Genomic DNA, 18,087 nt, shown 5'->3' on the forward strand with positions numbered 1-18,087 from the left:
TAGTATCGATATACCAAAATCGTGATTTTCTTGCCATCTTTTTCAGATTCAGTGTATTACACCGAAAATTAGCGTTGCCCTTATCCCCATTAAAACAGCGGCGTCGTGATTTTCATATAATTTGTTATCTATATATTAATACAAATAGTACACTTTGAAACTTGAGAAGCTGTATCCTATATTATAAGCTGTTAATTTCCATTATAATTTGGTGTCTAGCTTTCTTAGTTAAAGAATTAACTCTTGAAAAGGTCCTAATTTTGTATTTATTTTTTATCTCATAAACCAATGGTTTCGATACTCATTTCAACGAACGCCCCCTTTACCCAATTTATTTTGAAAGCACTAATTGTATTGGACTCGATTGGACGACATTATATTATATTAAATATTTGCCAACGAAAGTGAAATACACGAAACTGCTGCTAGGGTAACTTTAGGTATATATTGTATCGTAAAGCTACTACAACATATCTACGTCGTCTGCCTTATGGATAATTCTGACCACTGGTAACTCTTGTTTTGTAGGCGCTCGTGCTTGATTTAAATATCTTATTTTGATCAATCTTTTATTAAAAACATGCATCAATGTCAAGAACATTATTTATCGCAATTTATTAAATAACAATATCAAAGAATTTTGTACTGTTACTAAAATAAAAACTTAGGTATTATTATTTTCAGCTCCAGTAATAGTAGAAGAGGCCAATATGCTGAATGTGTAATTACTCGAGCGTCTCGGAAACCTATTGGAATTCGCAGATTAGACGATAGCAAGAAAAGTCCTATGATGTTTTCAATATTAGCAGTGGAGAAACGTTTTTTGTTATTTTTTATTGTTAACAAAAAACAGGGATACCGAAATGCTCAAGCGCGTTAGATTTTGTTATTTTGAATGTTCTAGCATATCACCGAAACAAATATACATAAATCTTACGATTTAGATGAATATTTCGTGGCTATGAAAAAAAAGAGTAAAAATAAAAAAGAAATACTCAAACGTATTAGATAAAGATATTAGGGGTTAATTACAACTAAAGGCCAAATTTCGCTAATCTGACGAATTATTGATATTTTTAAATTTCATGCGGCTCCTGTGAGCGCACCCACCAATATTAACTACTCATACTTTCTTTAGGTTCTTGGCAATAAGAGAGGTACCTGCCCTTATATGACGCGCTCGAATAAATCCCAAAATATCGTTTTGGGCTCCCCTACTATGTGATAATAGTTTAGTTCCCGTTAAGACAAGGCTTATGCTGTAAGAGCGTTTTCTTGTGTTCTTATTAGGTGAAGTCAAAATGAAGCATGAGATTTCCTCCGTATTTATGTTCCCTTCACACCCTCAACAGAATTGCCCATATCTCCGTTTGAATAAATATCAAGTATATTTCACATTAGGGCATAATATTCGAGAGTACATCAGACAAAAATGCAATTTCATTATTAATTGCATTATAATATTATAACAATCCTAGGCAAAACCTAGGGTAAACAACTCAACAGTGGCAATTGATTGGGTATGTTTGGTAGAGTGAGTAAATAAGTAGTTCTTCATTTATATATCACGGTTGTTTATGCACATTTGCGAATTATATTTACATAATATACGTACGGTCAATATGAACATTTTTATAAAATTATGTTACGTAATATATTCCACTATTTTCGCGTAAGAGACAGGAGTTTTCCAGTCCTTATCGTCAAAGTAGATATTATTAAGATTTGGTTCCTTAAAATTATAATGCTGTGACATGAATGTTTTCGATCAATATGGGATGTGAGGAACTTGTAAAATTTCAAATAAAGAGCTGAAAATTATAAAAATCATTTCATGTAATTTTTTATCTAAACATTATAAGTGTTGTATTGGATTAATTTTAAAACACTATTACAAAATAATCTTAAAATTGATGTTATTTATTATTCACTTTATTTGGGATGCTGCCATGAAATATTATAGAAAAACACATGATATAAATAATCCAAACATACCAGGCAAAGTTAGTCTGTTTATTAAGAAAATTTTGATGCAACAACTTCAAGTTATTACATTTAAAATAAATTATAAATTAATGAGGCTCACCATTTTGCTGAAGACCGACTCGATTTAACTATATTATATTTATAGGGACAGCTAACATAACTTATCGAAAATATACTAATAAAAGCAATGTTTTATTAACATCACTAATAATTAAAAAATTACGGGTATTCCTTATTATTCATGTAATGAAAAAATTAACACATTAAAATTTTGTATTTATCACACATATCTACATTTTAATTACATAAATACAAAATTTTAACTGAAGTTTCAACAAAACATAGCTTATAACCAGTATCTCAAAACAGTATGTGGATGTTATCAGTATCATATCATACAAGTAATTACAATATCAATACCATAGGTTAATAAATGCAAAGATCAAGTGCAATGAAACTCGAAAAGTTTTCATTCATGTCAATACTCCACAAATAATTTTCATAAAAAAACAATATTGAGTTCAACTCATCATCTTCAAACTCAAAATACTCCTGAAGTAAATGAGTGTACTCTTCCAGACTTATTAAAGTTAATGTGTATCGACAATGAAAACACTTTTAAAACAATTAATTAACCAGATTTCACTAACATTTAACACAAAAGTATATTGTCTTTCCAAATTATACTTCTTTCAGTAGAACTGGAAACTATTAAGTAGTTCATTTATATCAAGATGCTTGTGTTGGGCTGTCCTTTTATGTTTCCTCTTGATGAACTGCAATGGTGTCATTACCTGTCCTTTTCCTCCAGAGTCTTGTACAAGTGAATATATATTTCATTACATACTGTTATAAAGAGCATTATTAAATATTTAAAATAATTACTCTGTTGCATTTATTGTTCCTTGCAATGCCTTGGGAGTTGGTGAATTAGAAGATGCCATTGGGCCTTGCGACTTCACAATTGGATCTAAAGAGAAATTTTGTGATGAGTACTCTATATGATATACAAAAAATTTATTAATTCATGCATAAGCATGTGACTATTTTAGGCATAAATATTGATGAACTTACAAAAGTATGGATGATCCATGGCTTCACGAGCTGTATAACGCTCATAATGGTCATAACGTAAAAGGCGATCAAGGAAGTCTATTGCTTCAGGTGAAACTAAGTGTTGATTTTCTGAATGTACAAATCGATCCCACCTTTTACGAGAATGTCTGTAAAAATAATTTATTACTTAAGTAAATTAATTCGCTTTTTTAAGTTACTCTGACACTGGTAAGTTTCTTTTTGTGAATATTAGTCAGATTTTTTCTTGATTAATATGAGACACTATACAATACAATAAATATACTTCAACGAAAATGCTTACCTCCCAAGTATATCATTATAACGTGGATCCAATTCTATGTGGTATTTATCCAAATATTCAAACAGTTCTTCAGTGCCCAGCACTTTGACAATACGTACAAGTTGATCATAATTATCATGACCATGGAAGAAAGGCTCTTTACGGAAGATCATGGATGCCAACATACACCCTAGCGACCACATGTCCAATGAGTAGTCATACATTTGATAATCCACCAGTAGTTCAGGTCCCTAAAAATCCCCCATGAAATGATAATATATAAGAATATAAGAAACTATTCAATTCACCAAATAAGAACACTCAAATATTATAAATCTGTTTGACAGTTGTTACTTCTTAAGTGTACCTTTAAGTAATTTCTAAAAGAAAATAAACATATTCATTCAAAATTTATTTCAAGAATTTCAATTAAAGAGCAGACACATAAGATATGGTATGGGTTGGATAGTAGCTAAAGACATGAATAATTATTATGCTTAATTTTCTTACCTTAAAGTACCTAGAGGCAACACGAACATTATATTCTTGTCCTGGGTGATAAAACTCAGCTAAACCCCAATCAATGAGACGCAACCTTCTATTATCATGATCAATCATCACATTGTGAGGTTTAACATCTCTGTGCATTATGCCCATACTGTGGCAATAATCTAGTGCTTTCAGAAGTTCATACAAATAATACCTGTAAAATATGGGTATAGAATTTATAACAATATTATTAATTGTATTCTTGGTGTAACTTTGCATTGTGATCAAACCAAACCTCAAGAATTCAAAGGAAATGTCTGCATGTATACATAAATCAAGCTTTTTCAAACTCTATAAATGTAGCCTAATTTTATGTTGTAATTCAACAGTAGTAAATCGGTTTCATGTAACACATGTCATTTAAGCTGAGATGATAATATTGTATAATTTTTAGTCACAACTGTATATTAATTCATAGAGAAATATAAAAAATCAAGTAAATGTCATTTTTGAGATTTGTAGATTATTGGAAGCATAAAATAAAGTAAATAACCACCTTATATCATAATCTGACAATGTTTGATATAACTGCTTAAAATCAGTGTTGTTAACATGTTCAAATATGAGCGCTGGAGTACGGGACACAGGATCCTTTACCACGGCTTGTAATGTTATTATATTTGTGCCTCCTCTTAAATTTTCTAATATCTTTATTTCTCTTCTTATTTTCTTCTTTTTAACAGGCTGCAAAACACATTCTTTATAAATTTTTATGCTAAGTTAAAATACAACAATTAACATTTGTTTTATAATATTTTCGGCGAGGGTTCCGTAGGGTTAGTATAACAGTAAAATTGGTAAATGTTTCTAAGATTAATATATTTTTATACATTATATAAAATAAATATTTCACAAATATTCAGCAAAAAAATAAGACTATTACAAATCACTCACCTTTAATATTTTAACTACACATTTTTCGTCATTTGTGATATTTATTGCCTCAAATACTTCACTGTATTTTCCACGCCCAAGTTTTCGAACCAACTGAAAGTCTTCTTGATTACCCCAATCTACCACAAAGCTTTCGTATTCCCAATATTCTCTAGGCTTTTGTGAGTTCACATCGGCATATACCCGAGCTTTACTAGGTACTGCCATCGTTTTCAAATACCTTTGCCAACCTAAGGTTTTATCGACGAAACTCTTACCGGAAATCGCATATGTCTTGAGTAATGATACTGTGAATAAAAATATTTTCAACGTCACTTTGAGGCATTCACGATCACACTTGTTATTTGCTATTTTAAATATTCAATTTGTCACTGGGGATCATTACTGGCGATTACGAACAATTACGAGTCACTTGTATTGATGTATAACCTAAAAAACGACATCCAACTCATTCAAAACCAATTCAACTTTAAATTAAAAAAATATATTTATCCACAATACTTTTAATAAATAATACGACTTTTAAATCAATAAAGCTACTCAAGGTTTGACGACACGAAATAAAATTTGAAAGTCTTCAGAGAGAAAAACGCACGCCATTATTCGTCAAATGATCAAATGGATGAGGCATAATTTCCATACCTAACACATTCCTGCTGTTATCCTAAATTTTAACAATATTTAGTTCAATCATACATAAAGGTCTTAAAAATTAACGAGTAACTTAAAGTTCAATATACAAATTACACTTTTATCACATAACCGGCACAAATCCAGTGAAATTCAAGATGGACGCCCATCTATCCATCTATCTACCAGTCAGTTCCACACTGGCCAAGTTCGGCCGAGTGCATACTCTGTAGTCTGTAGTTTTTCACCCTCGCATTTTTATGCTCTATATGTAGTGTGTCTGTGGCTGAGTTAAAAATTCGAATATTATTAATATGAAATCAGTTAGTAATTTTTATTGCAATGTATATCATTTTAATTAAACAAGTTATTTATGCTGATTATGTTAGCCCCTTTTACGCTCAGAGAATATTCTATAATTAAATGTAGTTACCTAAAAGCAGAGATGTTATTTATTAGAAATACTTGTAGGTAAGTAAAAGATAATTCTGCAAAATTTTAAATACCTATTTGTATTTTGCATTTTAAAAACTAATAAATAGCATTCTGTGGCTTATATGTTGAAATACTTTTAAGACCTTTTTCCATTTTCAAAATGCAAAATTTCCTCTGATACAGTTCATTCAAAAAACCTGTCAGACATTATACCATCAAATGTTACGTTATATTAAAGTTCTACTTTTGTGATGTAATTTTTATTGACTGATTATTGTTGTTCTATTTGATACTAGCTGACCCGTGCCTACTTCGTTAAGCGTCAAACATTATTGTTATATGTATCACGTTGAAACATGTCTGTCCGTCCGTTCTGACTGTATCTCATGAACCGTGATAGATAGACTTTACTAAATTTCGTTTCTGAATTTAGAAACAACTTTCGAAATTGGAAGCTTCTGATTACACTGTCTTAAGTTAGATAGTGGACATGTTGAGTGAGTTTGAGACCGACGGATTCAAAAATTATCTACGAATGAATCCGAGATTGTTTTATATAATAGTAAATCTTGAGACACCATTAATTCAAAAGAAAAATATTATCACACGAGAAAACATAAGTGCCAAAAAAAGATTTGTATAAAGATATAACAGAAATAAATGAAGATTTACAATTGTAGTTTCTAGTTTGGGAAAATAATTAAATTTAATTATTTTCCCAAACTAGAAACTCAAAATTTATAAAAGTCGAAAATTGGCAGAATTCGTTCTCGGTGGGGTCTCCACGAAATTAAAAGAAGAAGAAGAAGAGTCAAGTATTAGTGTATATGTCAACTTAAACGTACCAAATCTCATGCGATTATGCGCTTACACTGATTAAAATGCGTTTCTTATTTGGCTAATTATTCAAGCAGAAACCATCCTAAAGATTGTAACTAAATATAGATCATAAAAACGTTTAATAAATTCTTGTTGTAAATTGGTTATAATTTTTGACAATTGACAAATTCAATAGGTACTCATATTATTCTATGCTTATAAGCAATAATGTCACATTTTGGAATATTGGGACGCCCTACATCCTAAATAGCTTGATGGATTTCAACTTAAAATTGTGTTGTAATCATCAGAATTGTGGTAGTGCCCTAAGGCACTATATGGCACCATAAAATCTATACTTTATACGTAATCAAAACACCCTTTTGTTTTTTCATAAAGTCTTGAAACAGAAAGTTCTTGAGGATTTGTTTTTTTTTTCTTATCCTAGTTAAAGATATGATATGAAAGATCGTAAAAAGAACATTAGGTACAAAACTTAAAAATTAACGTCGATTTTTGTTTTTATGGTAATTATTGTTGTTCACTGCTCCATCATAGCCACGAAACAGTGGATCAGTGGATAATTCAAGGCGTTTTATACACAGATTTAGCTGTTAAGCAATAGTAGCAGCGTAGTCAGTAGTGCTATACTATTATTATATTTATTTGGGTATTGCTAAATTCATAACATCATTATGCATACAAGTATGTCAAGTTGCAAAATCAACAGTGTGAATATTTATAAATAAAAGCAATACCAACATGCTGAACCTTTATCACGAAATACGATTAACTAACATCGTAACGAAAATCGAAATAGACCTTTGACTCCGTGTAGAATTATACTTTCTCTGTTAACATTTTAATTTATTACATTATATTACATAATGTTAATGATTTTTTTACTTACCACACCCCAAAATGACAAAAAACTGCTGACCACTTCGGAAATTTTTATAATACATACTCATTTATCCTTAGTATTTTTTCATAAAGGAGTAAATTTAATCTTTATTTTTTCCTCTTCTAGTTAAACGAATACACTTTCTATAAAAAACTATGGTCAAATAGGACAATTTAAAATGTAGTCGGTGATAAGGCTATTAATTTTGCAGTATTTACTTTTATAAATGTAACGCAAAATATAAACGTTTCTTGATTCTACTATGTGTATAATGCTAAAACCTTAAAGTATTATTCTATTCTATTTTATGGCAATCACCCAGCTTTCTTGCAAAAGATATATACATATTTTTATAGGCTATAAAATTCTAACGACGTCTTACAAAAAAATCAATTACTTGCTTTTTATATTGAACGATGAATGATATTATATCACCCAGTGAATTCTCGCGTGTTATTTCAAAATTAAAAAAAAATAATCTGTACTACTTTAAACGTGGAAGTTTGTAATATGGATTGATGTTGGATGCAATTTCCCGCAGAAACAACTAACGGATTTAGTTGAATGAATCCCAAGAGCCAGTACGACTATTAGTGCTTTTTTCTCTTCACTACATATTATAAAAGAAAGTCGCTTTCTCTGTCCCTAGGTCCCTATGTATGCTTAAATCTTTAAAATTACGCAACGGATTTTGATGTTTTTTTTTTAATAGGTAGAGTGATTCAAGAGGAAGATTTATATGTATAATAACATCTATTAAACTACTCCGAATTAACGCGTAGGGTCAAAGCTAGTATTATTTATTTAGTGACAGGACTTGAAATTTTTAATATAGCTGAATTTTTTTTTTCAGTTGTTTTTTTAATGCATAATGATATTTAAATACCACTTTACTCAGACAGTTACGAGTTCCCATGTCTAAATGTGACTCCACAATCGGTGCAAAAATGACACGCTTGTCATATAACAAAACAGTAAAAATATATAATATATACAGTATATTAAATAACATATATAAAAACTGTAGATAATAAATAATAACTGAAAATATTAAAAAACAATAAATCAAGGGAGTTTAAAACAGCAATTGAAAACGAATCCAATCAAAAAGGTGTATTTGCTTGTACACGCTAATCTATGGAACAACATATATATTGGCTATTATTTCCTATAACTTCCAGGCGGTGAGCCAGTTTATGCTGACTAATCTCCCATTTATTTTGTCTAATTTTCTTTTCCATTTATCTTCGCGACAGAGTAGCCAACCCAGTAAGGCTAAACGTCTTATCAATAATATAATTGTTAATTAAGTGATCTCTTAAGCTTCGCCCTAAAAACTGAGTTAATTGCAATCCTTCAGTTCATGTCCAAAGTTCACGCGAACGATGTCGGGGGAACACTCTAGTTGTTGAACTAAAAATGTACCTTTTATGATACTAAATGTATCTCTGATCAATGTATTGAAATAAAAGAGTTTGGTTGTTAAACAAAGAAGTTCTGCTATATTCATTGCACAATAATATTCATCATAAACAATAAATAGCTTAGGTTATATTGCTTGTTTAACAATTAATAAGGATGTATTATTAATAAACTGTGTTGTCGCTGTGTTGCCAGTTCCAATAATTGTAGATACAGAGAAAGCAGCACCAACCGTGTATGTCCCTGGGGCGGCACATAGAGCTTGAACCTATATAAAAGATTTAATATAGTTATTCATTTCTCGACACGACTTACGTATAAAATACAAATAAAAGAATCTAGTTACATGTAATTGCGTTTTATTTTATAAAATAGTAAAAATCAAATTTTGTTAGAAAACAGGAACAATTAACTCACCTTTATGCAGCGTGACTCGAATTTTTCTAAAGTCACGTTTAGGCCCAATTCCTTCGAGTCAACTGAAAAGCCATTATTCAAAGCTCCAGCCCAACCAAGAATACCAGAAGATTCTCTGTTGAAAAAACACATTTTTTAAGCATTTACAAACAATTTCATGAACTAAAAGAGCTTACGTAATTACCTATTTTGCTGTTTTAGCATGTCTATAAATACTTTAACAGCAACTCCATAGCAATTCACGATATTTATAGCTATAGGTATAATACACAATTTTCTTGCTTTAAAGTTGTGGTCTACATAATTCGAATGTTCTAATCTTAAAATAACCACATTATTTTTTTCGCCTTTAACTTTACTGTCCTTTATTATGTCCATTTTACTTTCAAAATCATCTATTTGTACCGTGTGGTCAACGATTTTTTCTCGGTTTCGAGACAAAGTTTTATTGAAGCAATCCAACCAGACGCAATGCTGTCCAACTGTCTTTCTTCCATTTGTCTTATCGTGAGCGTTCCATCTTAGTATGAGCATAGACTGAATCATGCCAGTTCTAATTTCATGATGGTTAGGAGAATCAAAATTATCTAAAAGAGAGGGCACATCATCTGTTACAAATGCTGAATATGGTAAACTTGATTGCACATTCTCAGGCTCTCTTTTGGAAACTCTTAAAGATGATTGCTCAACTCGCCCTTCTGGTAGCTCTTCAAAAATTCTAACGGCTTTAGTTATAAGATGTAACCTTTCTCGAGCAATCAATGAATTATCAACATCTAATGCTAATGTAATATGGTTTAATTTCCATTGTCTACTCAACAGGGACATTTCTATTACTTCAAGAGATATGTTTTCATCTTTTTCATTGCTTATATTTTTGATTTCAATGGCAAATTGTATGTTTTCCATAACTTTCCCTTCAAATGTACCAAGGCTTTTACGAGGCGTGACTAGTATTTCTACAACGTCCTGTAAAAATAATATGTTGTATAAATTCCATAAGAACCTGTGTTACCGCAACACAATTCGCCATTAAGTAACATGTTGCGTGTACACAAAGCAGAGAAGCATTACAAGTTGTTTTGTTATTAAATTACATATCTTTAAATGCAAATGGAACATTTCGAAAAACGAGATAAATCAGTGTGCGCGACCAGTAACAAAAGATTATGTTTGCATTGTTGTTCACAATGCATACTTAAATTTCTGTCTTTTTTCACCCGGTTTAGTAACTGTTATTAGTTACTAAATCGGGCGGAGGTAGCGGGTTGCCTACCCGAAGGGTACTCACAACAGAGACTTCGCTGTCCGTCCGTCTGTTTGTCTTTTACTAGGCTGCATCTCATGGACTGTAAGAGTTAAACAGTTAAAATTGTCTGAGATGATGTATTTCTGTTGTCGCTATGATAAATGATTGAAAAATGAGGCTGAGCAACGGTTGGCTCGGTTAAAAATTTGATGGCTAATAATTTTACATTTATATTTGCAGTTACTTTTCATTTTATTCTAAATTTTCCAATTTACCTTCGTAATGAACCGGAACATGTGTCGCAGCAGTCGATAGGGGCGCGCCTTCAGCCCAGTTTCATAGTACGCGAGCAGATAGAGTGCGGGCGCGTTGCTGTTTGGGCGCAAAAGGAGAGTGGCGGTAGCGCCCGCGCCCGCGCCCGCCTCGCGAGCCACGGCCGCCACGCGCCGCTGCGCCGCTCGCGACCGCATGTGTGCACGCGCGCTGCGCTCGTCTTTATACAATATAGATTAAACACTTAAATGCATTCACAGGAATATTATATTGCAAGATTAACAAAAACAAATATCGACAAATTGCGTATATATGATTCGAATTGTAAAATATATTGATTATATTAATTAATTAATTTGTAATTTAAATAATTACTAGTATGTATAATAATATGTTATATAAATATGCGCAAGTTCTTATTATATATGCATAGAAAGTTCCAAATATACAACAACACGATAAAAAAATCCGTGTTATTGTTCTTGTTGATAGTCTTCAGAAAACTACGTAACAAAACAATAGTCAATAATGGTTTTTTTCCCAAATCATATATTTCCTGGAATACCTGTATATTCTGGAGGATCTTTATACCGATCTTCATACAAATATTTCAAAGAATCTCCTTGATACTCAGGTGTTACCACACACATGCATTCTGGATGAGACACTGCTACATGCAAATTCTTCATAACGGCTGGTCCAACATTACGAAATTCCATGTCAATCGTCATTAATTCTCCACTTATAACTTCAGTGTTCGTTTCCGTAAATGTCATCTGCAAGAATCAAGTTTTTTTTTCTGTCACATCAATAAAATAATAACACTCCATTCCTTATTAGTATCACAAATTCTAAACTGTGTTTGTTTGTGTTTCTTTAACTTTGGAATGTAGCGATATATTATAGAAGTTTTGTGTCTAGAGATAGTTAGGAGGCTAGAGAGTGACATAGGCAACTTTTTACCATGGATTAACTTTTCATTTCCATGAGAATTTCCGTTCACTACGCGGGCGTAGCCATGAGTGAATAATTATAATATTAATTATTATTTGTTGTTCACCTGTAAACAAGGGGCTGGTTCTATAACTGTTATGTGCAATCGTTTATCGCATCCATTTATTTGTCTTTGAATATCTAATTTTCCCATTACAGTTACACCATTACCATTCTCTCTACCTTCCCCAGCATTATTCAACCTAAAAATATAATACATTTCATTTGTCCAGTTAAAGATAAGTAAGGATTTATGAAATATACATTAAAATATAAAATACTTACTTATAAGCTAATCCTTGAATATCCAGCTGCCCCATTTTTAAGGGTGTTATGGTAAATGTAACCATCTTCTGACATTCACCTTCCAAAAGTAAATTCGGTATCTTTTGTCCATGTATAACATGGCTCTCCAGGCTATGACCTGCTGCAATACTGGATTCGTTATTAAGGAATTCATCTTGAAAGAGTTCTGATACTTCAGCATTAGGCGTGAAACGCCATAGCAATTCCATATCATTGAGAAGCAAGGATACCTTCAAGGGATTTTTTAAAGTTACAGCAATATGTATTGGTTCTGTAAAGAAAATTATGAGAAATGAGGATAAAGATACAGGAAATAAAAATGTAAAAATATATGTTAGCATCTATTATATATCAAGCCATTACCTCCTTGTGGTACAATTGGATTACTGTCATTTTTTTGAGTATACAAATCAAAAGTGGGCTTGAAAATCATGGGAATACTGCCTTGTGCTACTTGTAGAAGTGCTTCTTCGAGTTTACTCCAATATGCATTATCCGTTAGCGAAGCTTCATTTGAAACATTGTTAAATGACACTGAAGTAGCTGGAGATCGACACGGCGAAGAAAGGGGTGCAGGCCCGACACACAGAACAGCTATATCTTCACCCACTAATAATGGGACTGGTAAAGTTGGTAAATGCTCTTTAAATTCCTCAGATCCATCTACCCATTGCTGGAAATTAATGTCAGGTGCATTGTAACATTCATGAATAGAATTCAAATACGAGAATAGTAACGAATAATTTTGATACTCATGCAATGCTTCTTCTGTCGACACATATTCCAATAATCTGGAGTCTTTCATAACTTGAGGACACCAATTAATTAAAGAACAAAGATGTTAGTGAACAAACACATGCACTTGTAATCTTTCATTTAATTATAAATGTATATTTAAATTCAAATCATTAATTGTATAGGAAATTAATACATAAGACCAAGTAGAAGTTTAGATATCAATAGCAATTATAAAAAACCATACAGGAAAATATAATAAATAAATCCTTACTGTTATTTAAGTCATATTGATAGTAAAAATCATTTTGGTCAAATTTTCTTTTTTTTTGTTCTTTTTTAATAAAATGAATTAAATTAAGAAGCAATCTTCGAAAATCATACCTAGCAGTGAAAGAAGGCTAATTCTGTAAATATTCTATAAAACTACATTTGTAACATCATCCAGTAGAATATACTTTAATACCCACTCAAAAATTACGCACGTTAATTACATAATATAATTATTAACATTTGGTTCTATTATTTAAACGCTATGAGGCTTTAACGTAAAACTAGGAATAATATATAGAAAAAATATAAATCGCGTAAAATTTAAAAATCGGTAGAATGCGAACAAACCTGGTGAGCGAGCATGAACTCTCTTAGAAAGGCATCCTGCTGCGGCGCCGGCTGGTGGCCGGCGGGCGCGAGCGGCGCGGCGAGCCAGCGCGCGGCGTCGCGCGGCATCTTCAGCGCGCCCGCCAGCCGCCCCAGCGCGAACTGCACGTGGTCCGTTGACAACCGCCACCCGCTCTCCGCGTAGATCTGATGATTTTAGAAAATCATTTATATTAGGGTGGACTTCACACATTTTATAACCAGATGAGACCTTTTTTTATGAAATGTTTTTTACTAGCTGAAACCCGCGGCGTCACTCGCGTGGTACTGTAAAAATAGCCTTTGTGATAATCTAAACTATAATCTATCTCAGTAACAAATTTCAAACAGATACAATAAGCTGTTTTCGCTTGAAAAAATAACAAACATCCGAGTATCCTTATACCATCCCTATTAAACTTTCTTTTCTTTTATACTATATATATATGCTTTTAAAAACACCTATTCTTTATTGAAATGTGTTCATGTTCATAGCTGCCAATTGAATATGTTTATAAATAAAAAATATTTCAAAGTAAATAAATAGGTCGTGTCTCTTAGAATATTACAAGTTATAGCTAATGGGAAGAAGATAGTACTGTCTAATGCTTGACCACCCTTGATTCAAGTTGAAGTTAAGCTTATTAAGTTAAAAGAGTAGAGAAAAAATTATTTCAAAATTATAGCTTGATGCTGTAGATAATAATTTATACTAACCTGATAGGCTTGTTTATAGCAACGATAAGCATGTTTCTTCTGCCCAGCTTTTGAAAATCTATGACCAGCCAGAACCATATGGAATGCATACTTTCTGCACATAATTCTATTGCTAGGTCCTAATAAAAAGCAAAGAGCTGCTTGTTCCAATAACATGGCACTCCTCAAGTCACTGTCTTCTGATGTCATTCTAATAAGTTGCTTTGCTGCTTCACCATACATGCCATAGTGAATAAGACAGGGTACTGATAGTAAGGTAGCTCTCACAGCATACTGTACCATTCTAAAAACATAAAGGGAACATCACTGAATGTTGTGCAATTATACATATTTTATACAGAGATAACTTTATTCAGTTTCCCCCTACAAAGTTACTCCTACCTGCAAGTGTTTAGGTAAGTGACTATGCTTTCTTCCATGTAACCATGGGTTTTTCGATTTGCCTCTCCAGCCATAAAGGCGCTTATAGCTGCCATTTCAAGAGCACCAGCATAACAAAGCCAAGCACTATCAGCATAAAATTCTCTTTTAGCTGTATGATAGGTGTCAAACGCGCGTTGCCATTGACCACATAGAAACCAAAGATCTCCCAGCCTTCGTAATTGTAGTTCTGGACAATCACTTGAATATCTGTATAGATTATATAATAACACTTGGATATATCAATATGTTATAAGAAAAAGTATAGAAATAATGACCAGATTGTAAAATGAGGATAATCCACAATTCATATTACCGATGGTCGCTTTATAAATATAATTAATTAAATAAGAATTGAGCACATAATTTTTTTATGCATCACCAATTAAATAGAAAAGGCAGAGAGAATTTTGGAAACTCACATAACAGTATTGTTTACCGTAGTTGTACCAGATTTGCCTGTAGTGAACCACCTCTTGGTAGCTGATAGTAATGATCTACTTACACCTTTTTTGTTTGCTACCTGGAAATTTCGTTAATTTTAAGACTTTTTCACAAACACTTAAAAAAAACGAATTTGATTATTTAAATCCAACATACTATTTCTGTAAGTTGACCAATTTGTTTTTCTATGTGTGGAAGTAATGCTTTATATGCAAAATCCTGTAAATACTTTTTTATAGACTCAACATCAAGAGAGTTGAGAGCAGCTCCATGTACTTCTGAAGTATCTATAACTCTTCCAGCAACATTAACACTTTCTGAGCTACCAGAAAATGAGTATGTCTAAAAAAAAATAATTTAAAATTACTACAATTATTTTTTTTTTTCATCTTAATATGAATATTGTAACATGAAACCAAAATCTATATTATATTAAAAGATTTAGATAATAAATACCTGAAGACTGTTAGCATTGTCATAAATATCATTTTCATTTGTGGTTAATGGATGTGCACCTTCTTGTATAGTGGGAGAGTTTGTGGGATTTTCTTCTAAAAATATAAATAATTAATTTTATATGTACCTGATATAAAAGCTGAAAGGTATAAAGAATAATCTACGCAACAAAGTACCTGGTGTAGAAACATTGCCTGTAGGAAATTGTGCCTGTGAATCTTGATTAGTAGTTAAGTTTGAATTTGATGATGATAAATTAGTCTGAAAATGTATAATATCATAAGAATAATTATGCTAAATCTATATATATAAAATTCTCGAGTCACAGTTTTCGTTGCCATACTCCTCCGAAACGGCTTGACCGATTCCTCTGAAATTTGGTAAGCATATTGGGTAGGTCTGAGAATCGGCTAACATCTATTTTTTATCCCGATATTCCTACGGGATACGGACTTACGCGGGTGAAACCGCGGGGCGCAGCTAGTAATTAAATAATACTAAAAAGTATGTACATAGTTTTTATCAATCTGTACCATTGTAATGTTTGATGTATCTGGAGCTGTTTTGACAAAATTAGCCCAATAGTCAGCAGGCAATTTAGCATCCTGTGCCTGTCGCGAATTTATTGTTAACATGAAACAATTAGAAGCACCAAATGTCTGTTTCAGTGTCTCAAATGCTATTTCTGCTCTGTAATACAATAAACATAAATAAGTAAACATAGCCTATAACACTGCAATATTGAAAATAAAGGCTTAGATATAATTTAAGACATAATTAAATAAAAATGTGTATTTCCTATATCCCAAGGTTGCCTGGAAGAAATTGCTTCTAAGCGATAAGGCCGCCTAATTGTACAATAGATATTAGATATTTTTGTTTTTCTTAACTGTTATATTTGCATTGTACAATAAAGTGTTAATAAATAAATATGACTTACTTTTCTCTAGAGACTACGGAACTATCATGCAGTAACAAATATGACTTTAAAACTGCATTGTTAAACCATTTTGGTAGTTTTGGTGGAGTGACATTTTGAAGCTGAGCATATTGTTGATTTAAGATATTATATGTATCTACTATATTCTCTTCAAGTGTTGTTGCAACAATTATACAGGACAAAAAGTGTTTGGTGAATTCATGATCCGATGGAAACTGAACTTCAAAGTATGTTTCCCTCCAAGCATCAAACCATGGAGTCCCTTGAGGTATGTCAAACCGGTGGCCTTCTATAATAAAGTTAAAATTTATTATAAAAATTCAAAATTATAAAATGTAATACCATTTTTGACAAACTATTTTAATTTGTATACCAAAATTTTGTGGAGTAGTTTTATCCTCATAATTATGCAAGACAGCATTATTAAGCTGCCTTCTAGCCTCTGTTGGCTGTAGTGGCTTCCAATTAATATCTCTTATTACAAGTTTCCAGTTTTTAACAGTACATAAGTTGCCACCCGGTTCACGAAACTGGCCTGAAAAGTGAATATGAAGGAATATATGTATTTTAAATCTGGTAATATATAGTATACTTCTAGTAGTGGTAGAATATTTGATCATTATTTTACTTACCTTCCGAATTAAGCGTTGCAAAAGGTTGTAATAATTCAGGAAATGACAGATTATTTTTGGATACAATATTTTCAACCTTAGAACTACATAAAGTTGCAATTATTGGAGAGAACGAGCTCTGTATAAATTCCTGGGGCGTTTTAGTCATGATTACGTATATTTTTATGGGTAAAAGCACAGAAAATTTGATTATTTTTTTGGCATGGTCTTAGCAGGAATTTCTATATTAGATTCGATTACTATTTATGTATTTTGCATAAATGGTTTATGTATTTTAGATTTTCAACGAAATAAACATCGTTTTCTCAAAATATAGCAATTTATCTATAGTTTTGCTATACATGACATTGACGTTCATATTTTATATTTTTTCTCTGAAAATGAATTTATGTTATATGATGGAACGGATACTTGCGATTTTGCTATAAAATTTGTATAATAAATAAATTTAAATTAATTGATGATGAATGAATCTTTATTACCATTTATTTTATTTTCTTGCTCGTCCATTGTAATTTGTGTTTCTTTGAATTATATTTTTGTCACTTTATTTTAACTACAATAAAAAAATGCACAAAAACAAGTATCGGATAAACTACTCTATAATAATCAGCAACTAATGTGGGAATAATATTACAGTATACACATAACCTACTAACAAAAAGGTAATAACTAACAAAAAAATTTCAACTTACTGACAAACCTCTATAATGTACAACAGTTTTAGTTGCTATTAATTTTGGTGATAATTTTATGACAATTTCTTTAACTTTACTCTATCATAATTTTCCTTATTAAGAGCTAATCACAGCATACTATAGAATGCACGCTTTGTATGTGGTAGTCGAGCACGCTTCGGCACGAATTGGG

The 18,087-nt window shown here is 31.7% G+C and overlaps 2 protein-coding genes across 2 annotated transcripts; both read right to left on the minus strand.

Moving 5' to 3' along the window:
• Positions 1–1,977: 1,977 nt before the first annotated feature.
• LOC119829286 (casein kinase II subunit alpha) lies at positions 1,978–5,635 on the minus strand. Its single transcript, XM_038351731.1, has 7 exons — positions 5,429–5,635; positions 4,787–5,073; positions 4,389–4,576; positions 3,854–4,046; positions 3,365–3,594; positions 3,061–3,209; positions 1,978–2,956 (listed from the first exon to the last, which is right to left on the minus strand). Exons 2-7 carry the CDS (start codon positions 4,991–4,993, stop codon positions 2,868–2,870), a joined length of 1,056 nt encoding a protein of 351 aa, XP_038207659.1. The 5' UTR covers positions 4,994–5,073; positions 5,429–5,635; the 3' UTR covers positions 1,978–2,867.
• Positions 5,636–9,048: 3,413 nt separating this feature from the next.
• LOC119829440 (trafficking protein particle complex subunit 8) lies at positions 9,049–17,571 on the minus strand. Its single transcript, XM_038351938.1, has 19 exons — positions 17,218–17,571; positions 16,959–17,120; positions 16,586–16,874; positions 16,179–16,335; positions 15,822–15,906; positions 15,646–15,740; positions 15,346–15,531; positions 15,168–15,268; positions 14,707–14,955; positions 14,326–14,608; positions 13,591–13,776; positions 12,598–12,907; positions 12,214–12,505; positions 11,996–12,131; positions 11,501–11,711; positions 10,938–11,155; positions 9,598–10,382; positions 9,414–9,528; positions 9,049–9,264 (listed from the first exon to the last, which is right to left on the minus strand). The coding sequence occupies exons 1-19, from the start codon at positions 17,363–17,365 to the stop codon at positions 9,124–9,126; spliced, it is 4,149 nt and encodes a 1,382-aa protein (XP_038207866.1). The 5' UTR covers positions 17,366–17,571; the 3' UTR covers positions 9,049–9,123.
• Positions 17,572–18,087: the final 516 nt, after the last annotated feature.

This window comes from Zerene cesonia, chromosome 10 (genome assembly GCF_012273895.1).
Source record: "Zerene cesonia ecotype Mississippi chromosome 10, Zerene_cesonia_1.1, whole genome shotgun sequence".
NCBI lineage: Eukaryota > Metazoa > Arthropoda > Insecta > Lepidoptera > Pieridae > Zerene > Zerene cesonia.